The sequence below is a fragment of the Falco rusticolus genome, chromosome 11 (assembly GCF_015220075.1).
Source record: "Falco rusticolus isolate bFalRus1 chromosome 11, bFalRus1.pri, whole genome shotgun sequence".
Classification (NCBI taxonomy): Eukaryota; Metazoa; Chordata; class Aves; order Falconiformes; family Falconidae; genus Falco; species Falco rusticolus.
The window spans coordinates 13,145,784-13,169,259 of NC_051197.1; the positions used below are offsets into that span (position 1 = coordinate 13,145,784).

A 23,476-nucleotide genomic window follows, 5' to 3' on the forward strand; every position below is an offset into this window, starting at 1 on the left:
AGGCCAAACACAGATTGGCATCTTCTTTGGAAGTGCACAGGAAGCAGCTGGAGAAAGCCTTCCCAGTGCCCTTCTGTTTTGCTTTTGGGGTTGATTTGCCCCTCAGTAGAAATGGGGACAGCTAATTCCTTTAGTTTCAACCTACTTACTGTCTTAAGGAGTTGAACCTGGATAAGAGAAGCTTGCCAGGCAGGGAACAGTATTGGTTATTAAATGTGCAGCACAGTTCTAACCCCTTCTGGATTCCACATACTAAGGAGCTCTGTGGTAAGTAGTTTCATAACATTAACTGGAGCGTATTGGCTACATGTGAGCAGGTACCCTGAGCTGCTGCAGAGCAGATGAAGACATCCACTACAAGGAATTTGTTAAGGCAGAGGGAGAGCTTTGGTGTGTATTAAAGCAGCAGGAGTGAAGCAATGTAGCACACAAGGAATACAGGGAAGGTGCCAAGTACAGAAAATGCAAAGGGTTCCAAGATGTAGTAATGAGAGGTACTGGGAAAGTGTAAAAGGGGGAGAAAAAGACCGCAGGAAGAGTGACAAATCTGAAGTGAAACCTTTATAATATATTGAGTATGATATGTAAGAGAACTTGAATTTGATGCGATGATGTAGAGTGAAATATTTCAACAGCTGAATGTATTAATCTGCAGTTAATCCCACTGCAGTGTAAGCAATCCCAAAGAAAGTTCAGAAAGCCTTTATCAGACTTGCATGAATAACCCAACAAACTAACCTACCCACGCTTTCCACTCCCTGCGATGTATGCCAGCCCTGTACACAAAACGGCATGCACAGCACAATGCAAGCACCTCTGGTGGGATATTTGTGTTGGCTGCTGATAATGATTCTCTCTCATAGGGAAGCAGTTGCAGCCTTCAGACAAAGGGAAGCCTGCTGAACAATGAAAAGGGCTGAACATAAAACAATACTTTAGACTAGCAAGCAGCATAAGGTTTTTTAGAGTTCAAATAATAGAGAGAGTTTGGACTTTTCTAACCAACTGTCAGCCACTGTCTCCTGAGAACATTTGGAGAATCACACAGGGATTAATTATAAACATGCAGCTTGATTTACAACCGTTGCAAAACATTTGCAAGGTATAGATTGCCATTTGTACGTATAGTATTGCGCGAGAGCATCCTGGAGCTTACAAAAATACATGCTGGAGCCATGAATCAAACTCGGTCATGTGACAGAGGGGAGGTACTGGGCTGGCTCCCAGCCAGTGGTAGAAGCTGATGGGTGGAACAAACGGGGCATAAAAAGACTAATATGACTAACGGATCCTGGATGCGTGGTACCCTTATTTGGATCTACAGGAATGTAGGCTCTAGCAGTTCTGCAGCTCTACCAGCCTTTTGCCTGACACTGGAACTGCTGCTCACAAAGTAGAATCCTGCTGCTCTGTGGTAGGAAGGATAGAGAAAGAACATGGCCTGCATTTTGAAGGTAAATCTCTATCTGTTGCTTGAATGCATTGTTAGAGAGCCCCTTGCTGCTCAGAGGCATGGATTTGGTATGGTCCTATTGCATCTTCGTTGTCTTTTTGAATACTGGCTTTGTTTGGCAAATGAATATGGAGAGATTCTGCAACGTACAGCTGTGCTTTGCTTCCCTCAGCCATTCTTTTCCTCTTTCCCTGCATTGTCAGAACTGTGAGCTAGCGGGAAGGGAAGTGTGTACCGAATAATAGGAGGGGGGTGAGGGGCTCTGGTTTGTCTCAGCTGACTTAGTCGGAGCTGAATTCCTTCAGGAGCAATAGCATTTGAGCAACGGACTTCCAGTATGAAGGACAAAACAGGGGAAGTTCTCTTTTTTCTGACCGTGCAGCATTTACTGCTTTTAAAGCAAAGGTTGCAGATGTACACAGCTGTCCCACTTGCTCCTTAAGCACATGCTCCCCTGCTGAATTCATCCAAGATCCACATGCTTCACACAATTATCCTTAATATTTAATTGCATTTGCTAATTGTGACCTATTTGAGAAAGGGTTTTCCCCTTCACACCAGCAAATATAAGCATAAACTTACCATCTGATCATATGCTTTCTCCAGCCTGCTTTCCTCACTGAGATAAAAGTATTTGCAACCAGCTTGTCACGGAGATGGAGGGAGCATCACTAGCACTAAGTATTGAATGAAAGGGGAGGAGGCGGAAGTGCAGTCAGTTGAGAACAAACAGCGTTTGTTTCCTTGCAGTGTGTCACTTGCAGGGAGTAACTCCTGTGCCTGGCTTGAAAGTGGCTTGTTTCTGATTAATTTTCTATCTGCCTTGCTCCTTTCTGTGTGTATTTTGGAAATACTTGCACTCTGTTCCTTTCAGTAAATAAAACTGATCTGTGAACACTTCGTTATTTTCAGTCTGATCTTCTAACAAAGGTTTGATTATCCCAAACTTTGGGATGGCCTCTCATAGCAGTTGCTTTCAGCACATCAGCAAAATGGATAAATTGCAAAGCTTCAAAATGGTCCTCAAATAATAAACGTTCCTGTGTTTCCTTGTATCTAATTCTTATAACTTTTTTTTTTGGTGTTCAATTTAAAAAACAACTTATTTTGCTGTGCTGTTTTCCCCTTTCATTCATTCCCCACTAGCGGATCTGTGGTACCCAGCTGTTGAGTTTTCTTTTGTGAGCATGTAGGTTGTGGCAGTTTATATTAATAAATATGGAAAGCCTGCCTCAAGTGCAGAAACTTCCCTGAACTAGCAGATTCTGCTTGGAGATAGATTGTAGCAAACTCCTTTAAGCAGACAGCACTGTGCAGCTGGAAGTTGTGACTTGGGATGAAGATAAATGAGTTCTGTGAATGGAGCCTGGCTTCACAAAGATAAGCATATGCATTCCTTTTTAAACATTCCCTGAATGACTTAGTTTGGATCTGCAAGTGACCAGAAAACAGAATTGCTTTCTTTTTTTTTTGACTATGTGGAAAGATCACATGCAAAATCTTCCCTCTGGCCCTAACAGTTAAATAATATTCTTTTACAAGAAAACTCCAGTGTCTCTTTCCGCCTCCCGGTAATTTCCTCTGCACAGCCTGGTGATACAGCCCAACACAAGTATGACTTTCTTTTAGAGTCCAAATCGTAACACAATAGACACCTTCCCTTTGCCCAGGCCTAGAGCTCCATTTGGTTGTAATTCTGATGATTAAATCAATAGATAAATTGGTATTCTCTGACAGACAACCCTCTGCCACCTTAATTCTTAATCTTTTTAATGCAGGCAGGTGCAAGAATAAAAATTGAAACAGGTATGTGAAGATTAGCTTTGCCATGAGGCACAATGGACTTTTTCAGACAGACATCCCATAGGAGTAATTTAAATTTCTAGATCAAGCTACTTAATGGTGTATAAGTTTTTTAATGTAATGCCTACATATACTCCTCAAGCTTTTACCATAGCAAGGAAATTCAGAATAATATATATTTTTTGATTTGACACTAGGCTAATTTCATCCTGCAAATATAAGCCTGTTAGCTACACACTCCTTCTTTCTCTTAGGTTTGTCTCTGCTTTCTCATTTATTCAGTCAGTAACCTGTGTGGAAATGTAATTAAAGAAAAAATAATTTGAGCTATAGGTATAGATTTTAACTAAGTGGCGGCACAGTGAATGGGAAGCCAGAACCACTGTGTCCTTGCAAATTCAGCCCTGAGTGCCTCTGTGGCTCTGCCTTGTGTCTTGCCCTGCCTCCATTCCTAGATTTTTAAATTATATCCCCCCTGATATTGAGACTTGCTGAATGTTGGAGTTCTGTATGTGTGAGAGTTTAGTATAAATGAGATTGGATAGAGGTGTCTATGAAGTGCAGAGAACAAAGGTGGCTATTAATAATGAACTGGAGTGAGTTACAGTGCTTAAGAGCATATTAGAAAAAGTGTATAATCTTTAGAAAACAAGACCTTCTTTTACTATGACTACTGGACAAAATAATCTCTGTGTGTAGCCCTTGTAGAAATGCTTGGGAAGGTGATTCTTACTAGAGTGTATGCTGTCTCTGTGGTGTTGTGTGCTCTCCCTAGGTAACATTGGCAGAGCTGTCACTGATCATGGGACCAGAAACTTTGCTTCCCAGTCAGTAGTGGGACATTCTTTTTAAAACCAGTGAAACTTCTTCTGAGGAATTGTCTTTTCTGTTGAGGAAATGCAGAGAAAGAGGCGAGTTCTAAGAGGCAGGATATATTTTTATTTTTTCCATCGGGCCTTTAAAAATTGTGGCAGAATAACTGAGGGAAGTGTATGCATTTCTTGGAAGCAAACAGTTGTTCTTATGCTTGTTACTATGGTAGCTACATACCACCTTGCTGATTACTAGATTAACAGAGTGATTACTATTTATGTAGTCACTATTATCCATAAAGATTTTGAACTCTCTAATTTCCACTGTATCAGCCACTGACACTTTAAAATAATGACAGATGTTATTTAATAAATTACTTCAAAGAAGCGCTACTTTTCGCGTAATTGAAAAATGATACTGCAATGTATCTGTCATCTTACAATAAATACAACATGAATGATAATGATACTCCATAACATATTGATGTCCCCCACGGAGGACTGGACCATGATATTTTAAAGCAAATAGAACAGGTACCTTAGTTCACACATGCTGCAGTTTGTAGGGGATTATGCCTTCCCTGGTTTACAAACTCTTCTTTTTAAATGGAGGTTTTGATGAAGCTGATGGAGGTGGACTATGTTGTTATCGTAGTACAATTTTAATTTTGTAGGCTTAATGTGGTAGAATGTAATTAAAAAACGCCATGTGTGATGGGCCTATACAGTGCGGGCTAAGTGTGGAACCTAGAAAGAGGTTTCCTTCTACCTTGTGTGCAGTGTATTTACTGTGCAGTGAACAAAAGAGATTTCATGTGCCTATAGGCTGGACATGACCTTCTACCAGCAGAGATCACAAGTGAGTTGAAACATTCAGTGAAATTCTGTGGTTTAAATAGTATTTGTACAATGTGAGGCGATGTTATTATTATCATAGCTGATTGTGAGTTCTTCCCTTAGAGTAAGCAGGTGGCCAACCAAAATTGTAGTTTCTTTAATATTTTTTTTTTATTTAATTCAAAGATCGAAAATATTGTTTTGTAAAATGTAACTTACAGGTTTCAACCAAACAAAACTCTTCAGCACATGCTTGTAACAGTTTTCTGCAGGACGCAGTCAAAGTTGACCATACCTGTATGTTTACTTATGATTGTTTTGCATGTTTCCTCCCTGTGGTTATCTCAAATGTTTTAATTAAATTCATAGGTTGTGTTTTCCCCTTAGTTTACATGGTAAACTGTTTTTGGTAGGAATTTTCTTTGAGAGTTTTCTCTGAGTGTTCAATGGCCTGCGTCTGATGGGGGTCTTCAGACACTGCAGTAATACAGATAACATTACTATCTACAGACATATGTTCCATCTGCACTTTTGAGACTAAAATAGCAAAGCTGATCTCATTATATTAAATTTTCCAGCCTGGCAAGTAGCTGTTCAGAGGGGAGAGGCAAAAGGTCTAAAAGGATCTGGTCCTGGTGTTCAGATGTTTGTAATTTTGGATATTTAATTATTAGATGTATTTTTTAACCCCTATTTACATGATGAAGATTGTAGATATTTCCTCCCAAGTTTCTGCACCATCAGAAGCACATTACTTGTTCCATTTCTGTTTTGCAGAGTAGGCTTTGTCTCACCATAATTCCATTCACTGCTAGGGATTTGCAGGATGCAGGGCCTTCCACAGAGGTGACCTCTATATCCTGCTTGAATCAGGTCCAAGATAATTCACATACTGCCTTGACTGTTAAATTGACTGTAGCAATGTTTATGTATGGCATCCATCTGTTTTCCTTGCTGAGAAACGTACTTAGATCCTGTTTGATTCTCATGCTGCACTCTTTCCTTTGACATGACAAAAAATGGAGAGATCCTATGGAAAGGAACAAAGGTGACCTCCCCTCCTCATGGGAGAATGTCATGTGATGGATCATTTCCCAGCAATATCTAAATTTGCTGTAGGTTCACTGTAATGCGAGCTGTCTTCTCAGCCTGTCCTACCCTGATGATCAACAGTTTTGTGGGCTGTGGTATTTCTACTGTGACTGGAATCATTCCTAGGAGTATGTGGTTGTATCTCTAGGGATGGAAGGTGTAAATATGCAAAGGTACCGCTTATGATGTATGCACAAATGAGTTGGAAAGTAATAGGTGGATACAACAAGGAGTTACAGAGAAGAATCAGCATTACTGAGGCAGTAAGCAGGGTTTCTTGTTCGATCACTCCATCTTTATTTGCTACAGTTGATTTTTCTAATTCTAAGAAGTATAAAGACACTTTTCATTCTCACTTGCAACAATCTTAAACTAATTATACTTTAAAGATAATACATTAGCCCCCTCCCAAGCAGAAGGAGGTGGCAGCCTAGTCAGTCTAGTCCTATAAGAGGACTTGCTTTGGTTGAATGAATTTGATTTTGATGCCCATATAGCTAAACCGAGGCAATCTCCAGTGTAAGCACACTTCAGTTAGTTTAAAACTGGAGTTTCCTATCTGAATTCATTAGAGGTGTTAAAACTAAAACTGCAAAACCAGCATGAAATTAGGAGGACCTGTCTCATACTTAGAGTTCTACATTTAAGTAGTTATGTGATAAAGCAGTAATGGGGGAAAGGTTTTTGTACTGCAGTACATCTTTAAGCAATGAAACATGTGTCTTCCAGATGTTTAGGCTCCCCTCTTCCCCTTCAGGGATACAGAATTGTTGTGCACATTGTCACAGGTATGGAATTGCATATTAAAGCTAAACTTCTAAAAAAATTAGCACTTGTGTGAGAGTTTCAGTGGTTTATGCCTTGTTAATTTTTTCAGTTTTCCTTTTGACATGTCATGAATGCCAGATAACTTGGCATGTCTTAGTGTGACATAAAACATCATAGGAAGCAGCAAATTCTTATACTTTGACGTAATGTACCAAACCCCTTGAGATATAGGACAGATGTGCTCTTACTGATTTCTAGTGAAACAGCAGCCAAAAGGAAAACATATCTTGTTTTGTGACAGTAACTAAACATTTGTGATTAATTTAAGGGGATCTGAAATGTAGCTTGAAAGATCTTGGTTTGTATTTTATGTTTTAGGTTTTAGTCACAACTATCACGGCATCTGTACAGTTAATTTGAAAAGGCAGAGCTTTCACCGCTTTTTCTGTTCCTTTGCAATATTTCATTCCAGCGGTATCTGTGCACCTTCCAGAAATGTAGTACTGGACATGGTGATCTGTCCAGGGTTTCTTCTTTGATCTTTTCCCAGGGAAGTAATATGTATGTAGCAGGCTGACTTTTTTTTAGGAGGGATTTTTTGTGTGTAGGTTAAAGGAGGAGGAAAAAGTAAGTTTTCTATGTATTTGTTAGGAAAGGAAAGGTCAAATGCTCACACATGGAATGGAAGGTGAATTTCTTTGTCTTCCTGATGGTTATCGGATTAATATAATTTTTAGACCAATCTCCTCCCCTGAACGACTTTTATCATAAAATATATAGCGATTTTATACAAGAAAAAATATTGATTGTAAATTTATTTTACATTTTTAGTTTGACTTTTAGATGTTGAACTGATAATTGATTTTGTAGTTATTCATGACACTTTCCCAACACTTTCTTCTGCCTATCAGTTGCTCTCCATCCATGGTCTGATTCATAGCACAGAAGGTTAGAAGTGTGCACATACATAACAAAGAAGATGTAGAGGTATATTTTATCTTGCCACTATTTGAGACCTCTCTGAGAGATCTCCAAGAGCTAGGAAGTATTGATTTTTCTAGGTGTTTTTAAACAAGGTGGGTAAAGACAGCTCTATTTATTGGATGTGTTCCCAAGGAATAAGGCAAAACTCTTCCTTGGGCCCTGTCATCTCTTAAAGCCGAGGAAGCAGTTGTTTCACTGTTGTCAGCGTCAAATACTCATGCGGGATGAATTTGCTATTCCTGTTGAAGGAAAAACTGCATCTACTGCATTTTGTGTGGTGGTTCTTGTAAATAACCCATGCACTGCTTGATATAAGAAAGACCACCTCTTTTCCAGTGGGTTCATTCGTTTCTCCAGAACAGTAACTTGGAAAAAATTACAGTGCATGACTGTAATGTATGTTGTGTTCCTGAGTCTGAGGACAGAATAAAACATAGCTGGATGATGTATGAATTGCTGTATGCCATCTCAAAAAATGTTAAATACTAAACTGAATATTCTCTGCACTCCCCCTCCCCTTCAAGAATACCCAATATTTATGCAAATATTGCCTTTACACCGTTACAAACATGCTTTTGATAGTAGTGTCACAAGTTTTATCAAGTAAGATATACCAGTGTGTTGATATACTTTTTAGGAGCTTTACAGGTATACTATACTCCTTTATTTTTTAAAAATCACTCAACCAACTGGAATTATGTTTTCAATACAAAATTTATATAAATGGGGTTTGGATTTAAAATAATGACAGTTACTTTGCTTCTGATCATTTTAGCAGGAACACCTGTGATAGGGTAAATCTCAATTTATATATCTGAAATTGGAGAAAATACAATGCTGGGTATTCTTTTTCATCTTTACTATTGAGAAGAACAAAGGTGAGGCAGGAACTGAAATGAAAGAGTTTGGGACATGAAATCTTGGAAGCGATGCTGTTCAGGAGCAATGGCTTGTGTTGTCTGAACACAGTCCTATTAAGCAGTTCTTGTGTATCTATATAGTATGTGCGACATTTCAAAATTAACATGGAAGCACCACACTTACTAACAATTAAATGAAGCAGAAACTTTTTGTGAAAGGTACATTTTGCAGCAATTTGCATTAACAATAGGTAGTGGAATGCTAGCCTAGGCAGGTAAGGTGCAGGTGTGGAGCAGTTGGAAGTAATCAGAAAAACATTTTTATTTCATGGGAATAACAATTTGTTCAGAAGAAATACAGAATTAATTATTTATAGATCCTGTCTCTTCTAATGATGCATTTCTTGCATGTTGGTTGGTGTAGGATTAGGTATCTTCTGTCTCTTTCTAAAATTACTTTCCTTAAAATTATATATAATCTCACTATTAGCAAATTAGCAAAGTTTGCCATGTCTTTGGCAAAGGGGATGCCATCCTAAGCATGTAACAACGTGAGATGTCATTCCATGAGGTTTGATGTTTTAATTCTAAATAGGAAAAGCCAGAAACAAAATACCACCTCTTTTTATTTTTTTATTGCAAGTTTCACAACCTTTTGTTAATCATCAGTTTTCACTTTCTTCCAAATGTATTGTTTACTCAGATTTGAACATAATTTTCTTCTTGGAATGATGGGATGATACTACAATTAAGAAATAGAAATATGTATTTATTAGCTCTGTAATATACATATTGGTATTATTACAAACCCATTGAGGCCAGTAGAACACCACGTGGTGTACTTTGAATAATTATTATTATTTTACATTAGATTACGAACTTATGTGCTTGTGGTTTAAGTATGTACTCCTCTAAATTCCTAAGATCTGGCCCTTCTTCATGAGTGGAAGTAACTTTATTTTTTGGATAAACTCAAAAAGGCTGGAAGGCTTTCATGTTCTAATGTGTTAAGCTCTGCTGTTGGATGTAGTTACACTAGAATAAAGTTCCTGTACAGTTTCATTTGTTCTAATTTAGCAGAAGCATAAAGATTTTAATTCCAGTTTACATGTGTCCACACAGGGGCTTATGTAATTATTAAAATTCATTATAGTTTTACTAAACTTTTCTAGCTTAGCCCTCTCAGCCACATGAATAAGTTATTTACAAGTTACTGTGCATCAGTTGATCTATTGTAATTTTCCTGTGTGTGCATTTGTCTGTGGCAAGCTAGTCAGGTAATAATTAACTATTAGCAGAAGAGAGCTTTCTATTAGTGCTTCTTATGCAGAGACAAAAAAACCCCACCTTTGCATTTAAAAAATCAGAATGGAGAATGAGACTGACTCATTCTCCTGTGGGATTGTTGGGAGCTGTGGAATGTGTAATGTGGGAAAAAAAAATGGTTGAAGACACATCCTTTGTAATTGGGATATGGAAGATTTGCCAAAAGAAAAACTTTTGTAACTTTTTTTCCATATGATTAATGAGAGGATTTCAGACAGCTGTCTCTGCATGTGTCTTTATTCCTCTTCTTTTTTTCATTTCCTTCCACAGGGCATACAAGTATTTTTACAGAAAAATTAGTTTTACCCTACTAAATGTTTTTCTTGGGTAGGGAAATGGGAAAAGAGTCACTGAACATTCCAAACAAGATATAAGAAATGTCATCTTTAGGAACACTTTTTCCTTACCTTGGTATGCACTTTCTCTCAGCCAGCACTAACTGCACTGTACCTGTTATTGAAATCTGGCAGTCTGTCTGTGCAGTTCTCAACTCTTATTATGAAATGCAATTCATACTAGGTTTTTCCTTTGTGTTCACTGCCACTTGCCCACTCATATTTCATTAAACCAGTTAAGGTATCTTAGTGGTTTTACCAGGTCACTTCAGATGAAACCAGAGAACCAAGGACCTGGAAATGCCATAGAAGCTTCCACCATCTAACCACGCTTCCTCTTGAGAATACTAAATATAGGGACTCCGTCTCCTTGTCTGCAACCACTGCTTTAACCACAAGAATAGACCCAGATCCCAGAGCCAAATGCGTAATCCAAGAGCCAGATACTCCACGGGTGGTCACTGTCCCAGAGAGCAGAGCCTCTTGCCCTTTCCTTACTGTAGCTTTGGCTTCGGAGACTGGCACCTCTGATGATCCACCTACAGCTACTCACTTTCCCCTCTGTTGTGCCAGCATAGCTGTACGTGGGGCTGTGGTAACATAAGCAGAAAATGGAACTGGGTTAGAATAACTCTTTTTGCTTTCCAGAGGGTTATTTTAAAGATTAATTAGTTCCCTGAGTATTGCAGAGATTGCATTGGGCCCAGCTGAGAAGGTGGTGCAGGCATAAGGATAACTTACAAGGGGTCAGGAAATCTTTATGTGGATACTAAATACCAAAAAACTTCCTGCAGCAGTAGTAGCAGCCCATACTGTTAATTGTTTGCCCTTCAGCAGGAGACTGCTTGCCAATGTATGGGCAATAAGCCTAGCCTGGATCTAGCCACTGTTTAAATGGAAAAAGAAGCTATATAGGAAGTTCTGAAGCACAAGTGCAGCTTTGTTATGTGCAGGCCTGATGACTCTGAATTAGAGAGGTGACAAGTCCCATTGTCCAGTCGTATTAAATTGGTGCCTTCTGAGTACTGGAATGTAGTTTTAGTGTGCCTAGAATGCTTCATCTAGTCCTGACAGAGATTGTGTGTCCTGGCCTTGTAGATACCTCTATAACCTTTCCCAGCTATGACCAGCTGAGCTGGCTGCATGCTATCTAGCTTTGCAACCTTTAAACAACACGGTGGGGCCATCTCCCTGTCTGTATATGACACTACCTCCTCACCCACAGTCCTGCACAAACTCCAGGTACCACCAAATATTTGCATTGCTAAAGCTCTACATTTGCCTCTAGGTAAGTCTGAATTATTTAGGAAGCAGTAGTATATTCTAAGAGCACTAATGCTATCATTCTAGACAGTAATTGCACTCAAACAGCCAATAGACAGTTAGTGACTGTGTCTGTTGGATTTATGCTTTTAGGCCCTTTATTTCTTCAGGTGTGGTGTCTTATTCATTATATGAGTGTATATACATCTATATCCCTCAAATGTTTTTGGTTCTTTTTTGCTTCCTATTTCTGAAGATTACAGAATTCTGTCACTCTGTCCTACTGCCAAATTTTTTAAATTAAAAGAATGATTACCCATAATTGTACATCAGAGATCTTGAAGAAGCCATTCAAAATCCACTTTACTTTGTTGTATAATGTGGCCAAATAAGACTGGACAAAAATTTCTCTTGTTGGATCCTATGAGAGCAAGATACAACAGTGACTGCACTGTAATTGGTCTTTATTGAAAGAGTGGTACTGAATGTCTAATGAAAAAAGGATATTAAAATTGCTTGTGGTCTTGCATCTTGCTGGCCTCTGAAGATATCTTGTTTCCTGTTGGAATACCAATGGTATTTAGTAAAACAAGTTTGACCGTGCTTCTAGAATGTGGTGTGTCTGTTCATCTGCTGTCTCCTAGGGGTGTTTGTGCTTTTGAGGTACGTGAGGTAAAGCTCATCTGGCATTTTGTTAAAGCTTTGCTTGCATAGCTTTTCTTGGCTCTTGGTGTGCCTCGTATTTCAGGTGAGGGTTGGAAAATGAATGTTTCTGAAAATTCAGCTTTCAGTATTTGCTAAAACCAATGTTATGCTTGATGGCACTTACGAATTAGCCGGAAGATTGACTGTGCTTTTTTCCCCACTGAGGTCTTGCATAAGACCTTATTGCTACTCACCATTCATTGATTCCAGTGAGAGAATCTGACTTCGGTGTACTTGTTCTGAAAGCAAACTGCAAGAGCTGTTAGACCTACAGACTTCCATTTTACCTTTTACCTCTGATCATCAGTTTCATATCTGCCTGCAGCCATTGCAATAAGGAACAATTGCACAGTGAAAAGTGCATCCCCCAAAAGGCAGGTATCGTGCAGATCACAGACGTGTGGAAATGGATTGTAGCTGCTTTTTAGCTTCAAAATCTGCAGGAAAACATTATCAGTGACACTGAAAAGAAAACTGAATTTTACAGACTTGCTCCTTTTTATTTTTTTCTGTTTGCCAAATCTTGCTCTCAAAGCGAAGTCCTCAGCCCTTTGTGAATAAGACCAGAAAGTTGAATTTCATTTTGGGCTTCAAGGCAAGGTACCATGGCTTGTCATGATTTGCTAATGGCACCATTAAACTGCTGTTGTTGTATTTGTAAAGTGTCTTGTGAGGCATTGCATGACAGTGTTCTAAAGCAATTTATGGGAAAATGTAATCCATTTATGGAAATAAACATCTCTGTAAGAAGGAAAATGGAAAACTCATTAGTAGTTTACGTAAAACAGTGGGAATTCTACTTGGGGGGTGTGTGTGTAACTAAAGTATAATAAAAACCTGAATATCCAATTGATTTTAAAAATATTTACTGGGAGGAAACATTTATTTTTGAGTTTTGAAATTTTTCTTCAGTCTTCAAGGTCTATGGCTCTAGCAGCCTGAGGTGTGTGGTGACCAGTCATATGTTTCTTCACTCAGTACAGTTTTCCATAAACAGCTGTGCACTTTATCAGTTGTAAGTAATTATATAGTTTATCAGTATTTCATTACTAACAACAAAAAATTGCTGTTTTCATAGATTTGTAGAATGATTTGGGTTGGAAAGGACCTTTAAAGGTTATCTCATTGCTTGGACCAGCAATGGTATGATAACATTGATCTAGTGGACATATGGTTGTTTTAACCGCGGTTCAAAACACTCACTAACAATTCTATGTAAATGAGTTATGCTTTATTTTTCAAGTCAATACTTGAGACCTTCTCATCCAAATTAAATTAGAAGAATTGCTTTACTTACATAGGACTGCCACTGCTTTACCTCATCTTTCCTACCATCTGTAGTTGGAAAAAAAGTGAGATTATAAGATCCGTATTGAATCATGGGTATGATATTCCAGATGACTAGAAAGGATAGAGCTATGTTACATGCATCTGTGACTACTAGACAAGCAGAGCACAGAGGAATGGAATTGGTAATCAACTCACTGCCTAGATGATGTTCTTTAATATACTGTTGAATAAAAAGTATAAACTATTTTTGTGCTTTAATAGGCTTGTTTCATTTCAGGAATTTAAAGCTATTTATAAATCAGGTGAGAAAGGTATTAATAACTTCAGAGAATAAGTCAAGTTTTGCTGATCTTGTGTGAAAAGTTCCCTCCTAATATTCCATTTAGGTGATTGAAGACTGATAATAATTTTATTAGCATAATAAATGTAGTATTGTTATGTATCTGTAATGTACTTGCTTAATAATTTCTTTGTTTTTGTACTTTTATTAATCATCTATTTGCCATGCAGTCCATGAGGAAAGGTAATGAAATATATTAAGGGCTGTATCCAAACCTGTGGGAAGACATAATTAATTGAAGTAATTTCTTTGAAGTATAATAGCAGATGCAAAGGACTAATTCAAAGAAGATTTAGGCAATACATGCTTTGAAGTGCTAGCCTGCAAATATATAAATAGTATATTTATTTAAATAAAGTTATATGAAACTGTCTTCTGAAACCTGAGTCTGGAGATCAGGTCTAGTAATGGACGCTTGGGTTAAGTTTTGATGAGGGATGTCTTTTCTGTTTCTTAATTTGTTACATTCTGCCAGTCAGATATGAAATTCCAGAAGTACTGTCCACATATTGCCAAACAACTTCAATAGCACTGGGAATTAGCCAGGGCTATCCCTGAAGGTATTTTATGATGCCCTCAGTTGGAAATTACAGGAAAAACTACATTAATAGTTCTGAAATCAAATTACATTGTATTTAGAAATGTTACTTGAGAAGGTATAAGATTTCTTGTATGTTTGTACTGTAATATTCTTATGGGTTTAAAGGTTCAGTTGGTTTTACTAAATCAGTCTTATTTCTACAATAAACAGGACAACACGTGGGTTGCTGTTGTTTGGGGGGGTGAATATGAAATTTGCGTAAAACCCCAGGTAAGATAAAGTTAGTTTTTACAGCACTTTTATTTCTTTGCAGAAATAATGCAAACAGGAGAAATTTAAACATAAATCTGAAATTTTGTTTTCTTACTCTTTAGTGCTTCAGAATTGTTAATTTATTTCCACCCACACAATGATTCTAAATAAAAAAAACATGTCAGATATCTCAACTGACTAACTGCTTTGCCAGACTCCAAAGCAGCTAGATGCGAGTGCATCCGTTCTTTCCCAGACCCACAAAGGGGGAAAAATGTAGGAGTAAGCTGTGAAAGGCAACTGTCCCTCTCTTAATTTGGCTGATGTTTCAAGTGCTGATGGGCTGAGTGCGGTGGTAGGAGCCGAGAAGCAGGGGCTGTCCCTGGCTGCATATGGATGGTGAGGTGAACTTTTCCAGCACTGAAGTGGTGAAATGTGATTAGCCATATAAAGAGTAGAAGATTTCTACCATTAGGAAGAAATAACAGAATGGTAGGCCAGGCTTTTTTCTGTTTTAATTTCATTGTTGCTATTGAAGCACTAAACAAGTGTAGCAACGTATGCATAATGCAATAGGCTGGATCACCAGGTGTTTCTGATCTTTTTCCTGTGAGAGGAAGGAAATATTGGCGTCTCCTTTCTGGGTTATGATAGTAGATTTTATTTGTTTGTTCTTTTTATGTCTGTTGGTTGAAAAAAAAAAGGATCCAAACAATTATTTTTTTTCTTGTTCTGCTGAGAGAAACATTGGTCCATGAAAACCAGCCATGGGAGGGCTGGTTATGTGACATCAAATGATTGCCTCCCAAGCTGTGCACATGCTAAGGCATCTGCGTGCAGTAGTGCTCATTTACAGGACCATGGGGGTATTGCTGCCTCTCTGAAAGCCAACAAAAGTTTGCACCTGGGCTGCCTGAATAAGTGAGGTGCCTGATGGCATTTCTTTTAATGACAGCCTGTTATCTGGCTTAATTAAGGCCTTTCTTCAAAGAAGAGATCTTTAACTACTGTATGGATTTTTAAAACTTGTCTCTTCCCTGGCAAATGTAGGCACCCAGTAGAGATTGGGGCTTGTCCCTGTTCTTTTCCTGCCACAGGCCAAAAGTAATTCTGAAGTGTGACAAGGGAGATGGAAAGGACTTGTTGGATCGACCATTAGACAAGTTTTTGCCCTGTCCTCATCCCCTAGAACAAATACCAAGTATGCCTGTGTGTGTATGGGAAGATGGTGTGTGTGTGTGCTTTTTTTCTATAGGAACTAAAATTAAAAAATCCCAAAGCCTGAGTTTTCTCCTTTGCAAGGAGTGGGAGGCAGATAAGCACCCACCCACTAGTGTCCTAGTTGTTAGAAAAGAAAAATCTTATGAGAAGAGTCTGAGGGAGCTGGGTTTGCCCAGCCTGGAAAAGCAAAGACTGAAGAGTAGCTTCTAGCAGTCTTCTATCTCCAGAAGGGTTAGAGAAGACGGAGACAGGCTTTTCTCAGAGGAGCATGGTGGAGTCAGCATCCACAAGCTGCAACAAGGCAAATTCCAAATAAATACAAGGAGAAAAAAATTACACTAAAACTGGAATAATATTGGCACAGTGGCCTGTCATAAACAGCCTTGAAAATATTCAAAAGTCAACAAGACAAGGTCCTGAGCAACCTGACGTGACTTTGAAATTAGGTCTACTTTAAGGCAGGAGGTTTGACTAGGTGATCTCTAGAGGTCTCCAGTCTTAATTATTCCATGATTTTATGATTCCTATAATGCTGCTTAATTGTAGTACATCATATGTAGCAGGTTTATTGAAATATGCTTATAATAGCTGTGGTAGCAGAATCATCCTCACCTATGGGCAGGTCAAGCATTTTTTGTTCTTTCTTTAATCTTGCTGAGGTGGCATAGTGTTACCTCCAGAAGGTAAAAACACCGGGAATTTAATGATTTTACATGTAGAGGGGTAGATTGAAGAGCTGGAAATAGTGGTCCTTTAGCCATGACGTGAGGAACTGTTTATCAGTTGGCTTAGGGCATGAATAAATTACTGACTGGTTATCCTGAATGTAGCATTCTTGATCCTTTGTTAAGGTGTCTGCAACTCAGTGCAGGCTTCTTTGAAAAGAATTACAGCTTGCAATACTCTAAAGAAAGCTTGAAGGATTGTATTTGGCAGCAAACTTTAATGTGGCAGGGTTTTTTTTGTCCTAGACCCTAAATTTAATTTGTTCATGCATAATGCACTCAGTTGAAAATTTTCTGAAGTGGTGGGGTATAACTCTTCTTTTTCTGCCTGTGTTCAGCTAGACAAGGGAATCTAGGTAAACCAATAAGCTTCTAGTAATTTGATGGTTTGTGAGATTGAGAGTGCAAATCCCAGTCCATCTCTTTTCAGCACTACTTTCTGCAGTTCACAGACTCACCTTGCCCTGTTTTTTCCCAAAGGCCCTATTTAAAACCTAGATTCAGAGTTATTAACTTTTTCACCAGGAAAGTAAGCTTTCAGTAATTATACAAGAGAGACTACCTGGAATGAGGTTTATAGCTTACTACTGGTATGAAAATTCTATGGGGTTTTTTTTTCGGTATTAAGGGTAAGTGTGGGAATGTTTGATACATATGCCTTTAATAGAGCTGAGTATGATGAACAGGAGTGATTTATTCCAGCTGTTTCTGCTGAACTCCACACTTTTCTTGTTTCTCAAGGGTTGTAGTGCTGGCACAGTAAACTCTGAATTCTGCTCACCCAAACTGTGCGTGGTAAGACTGTGCTATTTGCATCTCACAACGTTATTTTTACTGGAGTGGTAGAATGTACAATGTTTTTAATGGACAACATCTGCTAGATATGCACAAACCTAGTCTAACAGGTTTCAGAGGAGTTAAAGACATATTTTGCTTTGTTCTCATCTTATGTTTTTCTTGAGGATTATTACAAGCATCCCACAGCCCCAGAATTGGTTTTATTACACGGTCTATTATAGCAGGCCCAATCAGAGGCAAATATGCACAATTTCAGATAGATTGCTGTTTGCAAGACTGGCCTAGAATCTGTTTGCATGCATGTCCACATTCTGGTGGATGAAGGTTAAGGGCAAATGTAACTACTGACTGTAACTCATATCCTCTTGTCTTTCTGGATGTAGCTTCTGGCTTTTCAATACTTTTACCAGTTCCTAAACTTTCTTTCATAGACGTTGTCTGATACAGACACAATATTTTTAAATTTTCTGACTTTGATAGACCGGAGGGCATAAGTAGGTTACTATGCATGACTAGAATAAAGCTTCATTTTCAGCAGTTCAGACCTCCATATCAAAAAGCAGCAAACTATTCCAGCGTTTTCAACTGAAGGGTCTGTGTCCTACCTTAAAGAAGCTGTAAATAAACAGTCCGTCCTGTCAGTTTGTGGGTTTAGTTGCTGTTACTGTGCTTAGCAGATCAGACTTTTTCTGTTTTAAATTAAGGTAAAACTCCCTGTTGGGAATGTCTCCTCTGCAGCTATAGCCAGAGATTTTACCAGTGTTTTTCCTCTCTCCAGAATCTTTAAATGTATCCTTTTAGTAAAGGATATAAACTAAAGGACAACTGAAACAGGTCTTTTGACTTTATTAGTTTACACCTGGATTGAACATGTCTGTTGTCTCTTTCAGCACCTCTGGTATTTTAGGGAATAATTACTAAAAAAAATATGACAAAATAATAAGCAGAGATTGGACATAAGTCAGAATAATATCCTGTCTTAAATCCAGTTTATCGTCCCTCTTTTGGTTTTGTCTAAACAACAGTTTCGTGTAATTTGCCAAGTGGTTATATTAAGTGCAAGTCTGACTTGGCTGTCAAGGACAGTATGTCAGAAAGGTCTTTTTGAATAATCTGCTGCTTTCGTAGCCATACAGTTAAACTTAGAATTTAGGTAAATAGGAGACAACAGATATTTTTGTTCCTTTTTTTCTTTTTTTCCTAATGGAACACATTTTTCACTGCAAATGATATAACAACAAAAACTTCTGATCAGCCACAGGAATTTAAAGTCTTAGTCTCTCCTAGTAATCTGAATTTTTCTTATTTAGTCTTTTTCATATTTCTATGAAACTCGTGCAAGGTCAGCTCTGACCTTGCTCAGATGGGATTAATTAGTCTGCTTTCTGTGAGTCTTAACCTGTACTTCCAGAAGAAAGGATCTTACTCCTTTCTTAAACACTGCTTTTTACAGGAGTGTTGTAACAGAGCAATGTTATAATTAAAAAGAAAAACAACAAACCAAACCTAAAAGTTTAAACATTGTGCTCAATTCAAAATTGTTGAATCAGGATTGTCTGTCTTACTGTAGCAATGACTTTCCAGGACAGATATATGAAGGATTCTTTAGTTTCGGTAATGAGACTACTGGCGGTCCTGGTGTAGGGAATTTGGTTTACCTTAAGCATTTTACTAGCCACACAGGAGTATGAAGCCATTTTATGTTGTTGTGTTGCTTTTGAAGTAAACTGTGTTCTGCAGAAGACAAGAGTTAAATTTTTCTTTTAAATAGTAAAATAACAGGGAGATAACGGTGCTGGGACAGAGAAATAAATATGGCATGTATTTTGAGCAGTACTGGGTCACCCTACAGTGGTGTTGCAAACAGGCTTGGGTGCTTCTATAAGCCAGAGCACATTTCCATGGTATACTGCAGAGCTTCTGCCCTTATTGAAGCTGCAAAGTAACAAGCTAATGGTCTCTGCAGCATTAAAAAAAAAAAAGGCGCGTAGCTTAATTGAAATCAGATGTAGTGAGAAAGCTATGTCCCAAGGCCAAGGTGGGTGGTTGTCAGTAGTCAGGAAATAGAGCAGTGGTTGCACCTGCCTCTTTTATTTGGGGACATGAATGATATTTGAATAAAAAACAATCAACTTATTACATGCAAATCATGATTTTAGTAAACAGAAAAAAGGTGTTTAATTCTGTCTTGATGGATAAAAATGGTTTTGCTGGTTAACTTTTTCAGCTGCTTGAAAATGCTGGAATCTCAAACTTTTAACTGTAATGTCACTGTCCTATTTAAAGGTATTGTACCAACTGCTTTTCTCACACTGAGTCCAAAACACTGCTAAGGCATAAATACATTGTAGAAACAGAAGGTAAGCTGTGAAAATTTGCAAGTAAGACTAGCAAGTCTTAAGGTAGCTGCAAAAGTTTGAAGACATGTAAGAACAAGCCCAGTGTTTTAGAGGACCCTTCTAGGACCAAAGAAAGGAGGGATTTTACTCTTGAAGTCCCCAGGGGCATGGTGCTCCCCTGGTGTTTCTCTGCCCCTGCTGTTTAGTTCTGCTAGATACCCAAATGCATGTCCTCCCTAATGTTTTCTGCCTTAATTCAGGCTAGCCTATAAATTGTTAATGTGTTCGTCATAAGTCATGAAGTAGTTACTGCGTAGAAGACTGGTGCTATTTCAACAGCTGTGAAAATGTGTTTGTTTCAAGGATTGCATGACTCTGAATAAATATTTCATTAAATGTGTTATGAATGATGTATTTAACAACTAGAGCAGGTCAATAATCTTTAGAATTAAATTTAGTATTTTTTATTAAAGATTACCTATTTCAGTGGTGAATAGTAAGCATGTCATGCTATAGACAGGTGTTTCATATGGTCTAAGTGCTATATTAAATAGCTAGTCAATATCTGCGTTTACCAAATGAAATTAATTTATTGTATTTATTTTTTTCTGTGGGTTTCACAGTCCATTATAAATGATTTATTGATCATATGTAAACCAGTTTAGTAAGCTATGTTCTGTCTCTTAAAATGAATGCATTGCTAGTAGGGCTTGGTATTGCCAACACTTTGTAAATTGTTTGAACAGTAAGTTACTGAAACTTCATCTGAAAATGCGTATTTATGCACAGCTCCTTAGAAGTTATTGTAGACGACTTTTAAAACATTGCATTCAGTCTGTAGAATACGGTGCTTTCTGTATTTCACACTTATTGGTAAAAGCAGTTTGTGGGGAATTGTCCCATATACTATAGTATTGTTTTCTTAGGCAGCAACAACGAATTCAACATTGCATGTGGAAAAGATGACTGTAAAACCTACTTCATAGGAACCATCCATCTAGGAAAACAATGCATGAAGCACTATGATGTTTTGAAAATTATACTGCCTTATATTCCAGCCTAAGATGGGTGCTCTGATATTTTTTAAGATAAGAAGGTGAAAGTGCGTTACCTTTCTCTGAGGATCATTTCCTGCAGTGGTTTTTTGGTTTTTTTTGTTTTAATAATGTGCCTGTCAGCAAAGTTTTTCCACTTTAGTGGCTGGAAAATCTTGAGTTGGAGAAAGAATAAATAGGGCATATTCCCATATTAACACTGATCTTCATGGTTGTTGCTGATATTACTGGTAGCTGGGCTGTGAATATCTGAAAGAGCATGTTTGTCTGCCAGAGTTACACTGCTGAGGGAGACAAGAACCCAGAGCAGAGAAACTACCTATAGACAGACTGAAACACAAATAGAAAATGGGACTGGGGGCTGCCTGGTGACAGCTTTGGGCCAAGGTCCTTGCTCCTTTCTAGCACTCCTGGTTTTAAATTTCCTTTTCCAGCAGTGTCATGAATTAACGTGTTCAATTTTTACTTTCCTTGGCTGAGCCTCAAACTGTGTTGGTTCTCAGCCAGTTGGTCTCATCACTGTGTCAGTGTGCCCTTAACTCACTGCGGAGGCTAACTGAGTCTGATTAAAGGTCTGTGAATGGGATTTTGTATGTGGGGCTGGCATCTGAAATAAAGCTTTTAAGCATACTGTGGATGCAAAAAGCATTTTTGTAGACATTGTAAAACCCACTGAAACTCTTTGACTGAGGCGAGTATAAGGGACTGCAGAGCTAAGGACGAACATTTTTAAGCAGCCTATAAAATAGAAAAAAAATCACTCCTCTGTTTTGATTGTTGTTGTGCAAAATGGTTGTATATCACAAATTAATAATTTGTAATTGGAAAGCTTAGCTGAAAGTACCTTCAGAACGTGCAGCTGCATGTGCATTGTCCCCCTGGTTATTTTTTGATTTGTTTATTCATTTTGTTGGGTATTTTTGAAACAAAATATGATGAAAATTCATTCACACTTGTAGTATGGAAGCATAAACAAATGTCAAAGTATTTGCTCAAGAACTCTATCTGGAGAGAGCATAAAAAATTGGAAGTTTAAGATGCTATACTGTGTGCATGACAGAAGAAATAAGAGTAAACATGAGAAATATTTTCTCTTTCACTGTGCCCTGGAAGAACACAGAGGCAGGAGATGGTGATAGTGTTGGAAGCTGCATGTGTTGCACTGTTATCATTACTGATTGCTTACTCTTTCAGAAAAAAATGAAGATGCAGGTTATGTTAGAATACAAAGCATAGGTGGGGCAAGACAAACTCATTTATAAACATCGTTGGGTGCTCAAAAAGTGGTTTATAATCCATAAATTTAAGCTGAATAATGAGGTATTGAGATTTTTGCCTCTGTCCTGTGGCTTCTTGAAAAGTTCCAAAACCAAACCAACCCCCTCATAACTGCATCAACTAATCACTGTGTATTTGTAGGGGCTTCTTCAGTTGCTTTTCCTCTCCTTTTAATTTTCCTTCTTTTTTTGCATTTCCCACAAGTAAGCAGTTGCTGTACAGTGTTGCTAGTACAAATTTTCTGCAGCCTGTGTTAAACTAATGACTCTAGACTGTGATGTCCTGAAATCTACATATAGAAAAGTGCTTTAAGTACAATAACATTGTAAAAGACTGGATTCAATTCCTCTTCTAAGTTAATGAGTTAGCTTGAGCATGGAGGAGAAAAAAATCTCCTGTGCAGACCTCTGAATTGTAGTTTAGTTGCGCTATGCCCACTCTCTTTGGAGCTCCGCAAGTGCATGGGAAATTATTAGACCTGTTGTTTGCATTAGTTATAATTTGAATTAATCCATGAAGTCCTGTTTCACTTCTGGTACACTAAAACAAAACATTCAACCTGAAAGAGAGTCTGATACCAAGTGTGGTTGTGCATGTGCAAGGCTGGCTTGTTCGGTACTTCCTTCCCCCTGCCCTTCCTGCTGTAAAGGCTGTGTAGGTGACTTGGGTGCATTCAGAGTCATTAGGACCCCTTAATATATTCCAATATGTCAATTATTGACTGAATAGCTCATTAATTTGGCTTGTTAAGGTCCAAAATTAATTTTGCCTCTTCTCCTTGAAGCTATTTTCTACTGCTGTTAGCAAAATCTGCTTTCTTTCCGATTCAACACATAGATATGCAAAACATTGAAATTTCCTTTTGGACAGTAACAGACAAGACAAATACTGTAAACTGTGCATTGGCCATGACAAGTACGGGCTTGGGCCAGAGCCCACAAAAGTCACTGGAAAGAAGGTCATTGACTGGACTGGATCTCTAACTCAATCCTCTTGCTAGCAGAAAAGGGAATGAAATCAATGGAATAAGAAGTCATGCATGTCTGATATTGCATGAAAAAATCTTTGGGATCTAATAGGATATGTTTCAGCTTGTGTTATCAGCAGTGTCAACACTACTGTGTGTATGCATTCTTCTCAATGCGTTGACATTATTTGGGTTAGATTTGGCCCGTGTCTTATATTCATTGCATTGCATCTATCTCAGAAGCCTCTGATATTTGTTTTACACTCCTGCCTTGCTTTCTTCCCTTTTTAAGACTGTGTATTGACAGACATTACAATAAGATTCCTATTTGCTACAGACCTCTCTTGCAGCTGTTCTCACTTTGAATTTGATTTTTCAGCCACCCTGCTCTTTTCTATGGATCTGGTTTGTCCATTGCTTGTTTCTATCAAA

General features: G+C 38.1%; 1 protein-coding gene across 1 annotated transcript in view; it reads left to right on the plus strand.

Annotated features, from left to right (window-relative positions):
• The first annotated feature begins 1,221 nt into the window (after positions 1 to 1,221).
• The window catches only part of ST6GALNAC3 (ST6 N-acetylgalactosaminide alpha-2,6-sialyltransferase 3), a 228,416-nt gene continuing 206,161 nt past the window's right edge, over positions 1,222 to 23,476 (plus strand). Inside the window, exon 1 of the mRNA XM_037404629.1 lies at positions 1,222 to 1,454. Coding sequence (XP_037260526.1) covers positions 1,437 to 1,454 — 18 coding nt within the window. The 5' untranslated portion in view covers positions 1,222 to 1,436. The remainder of the gene's footprint in view (positions 1,455 to 23,476) is intronic.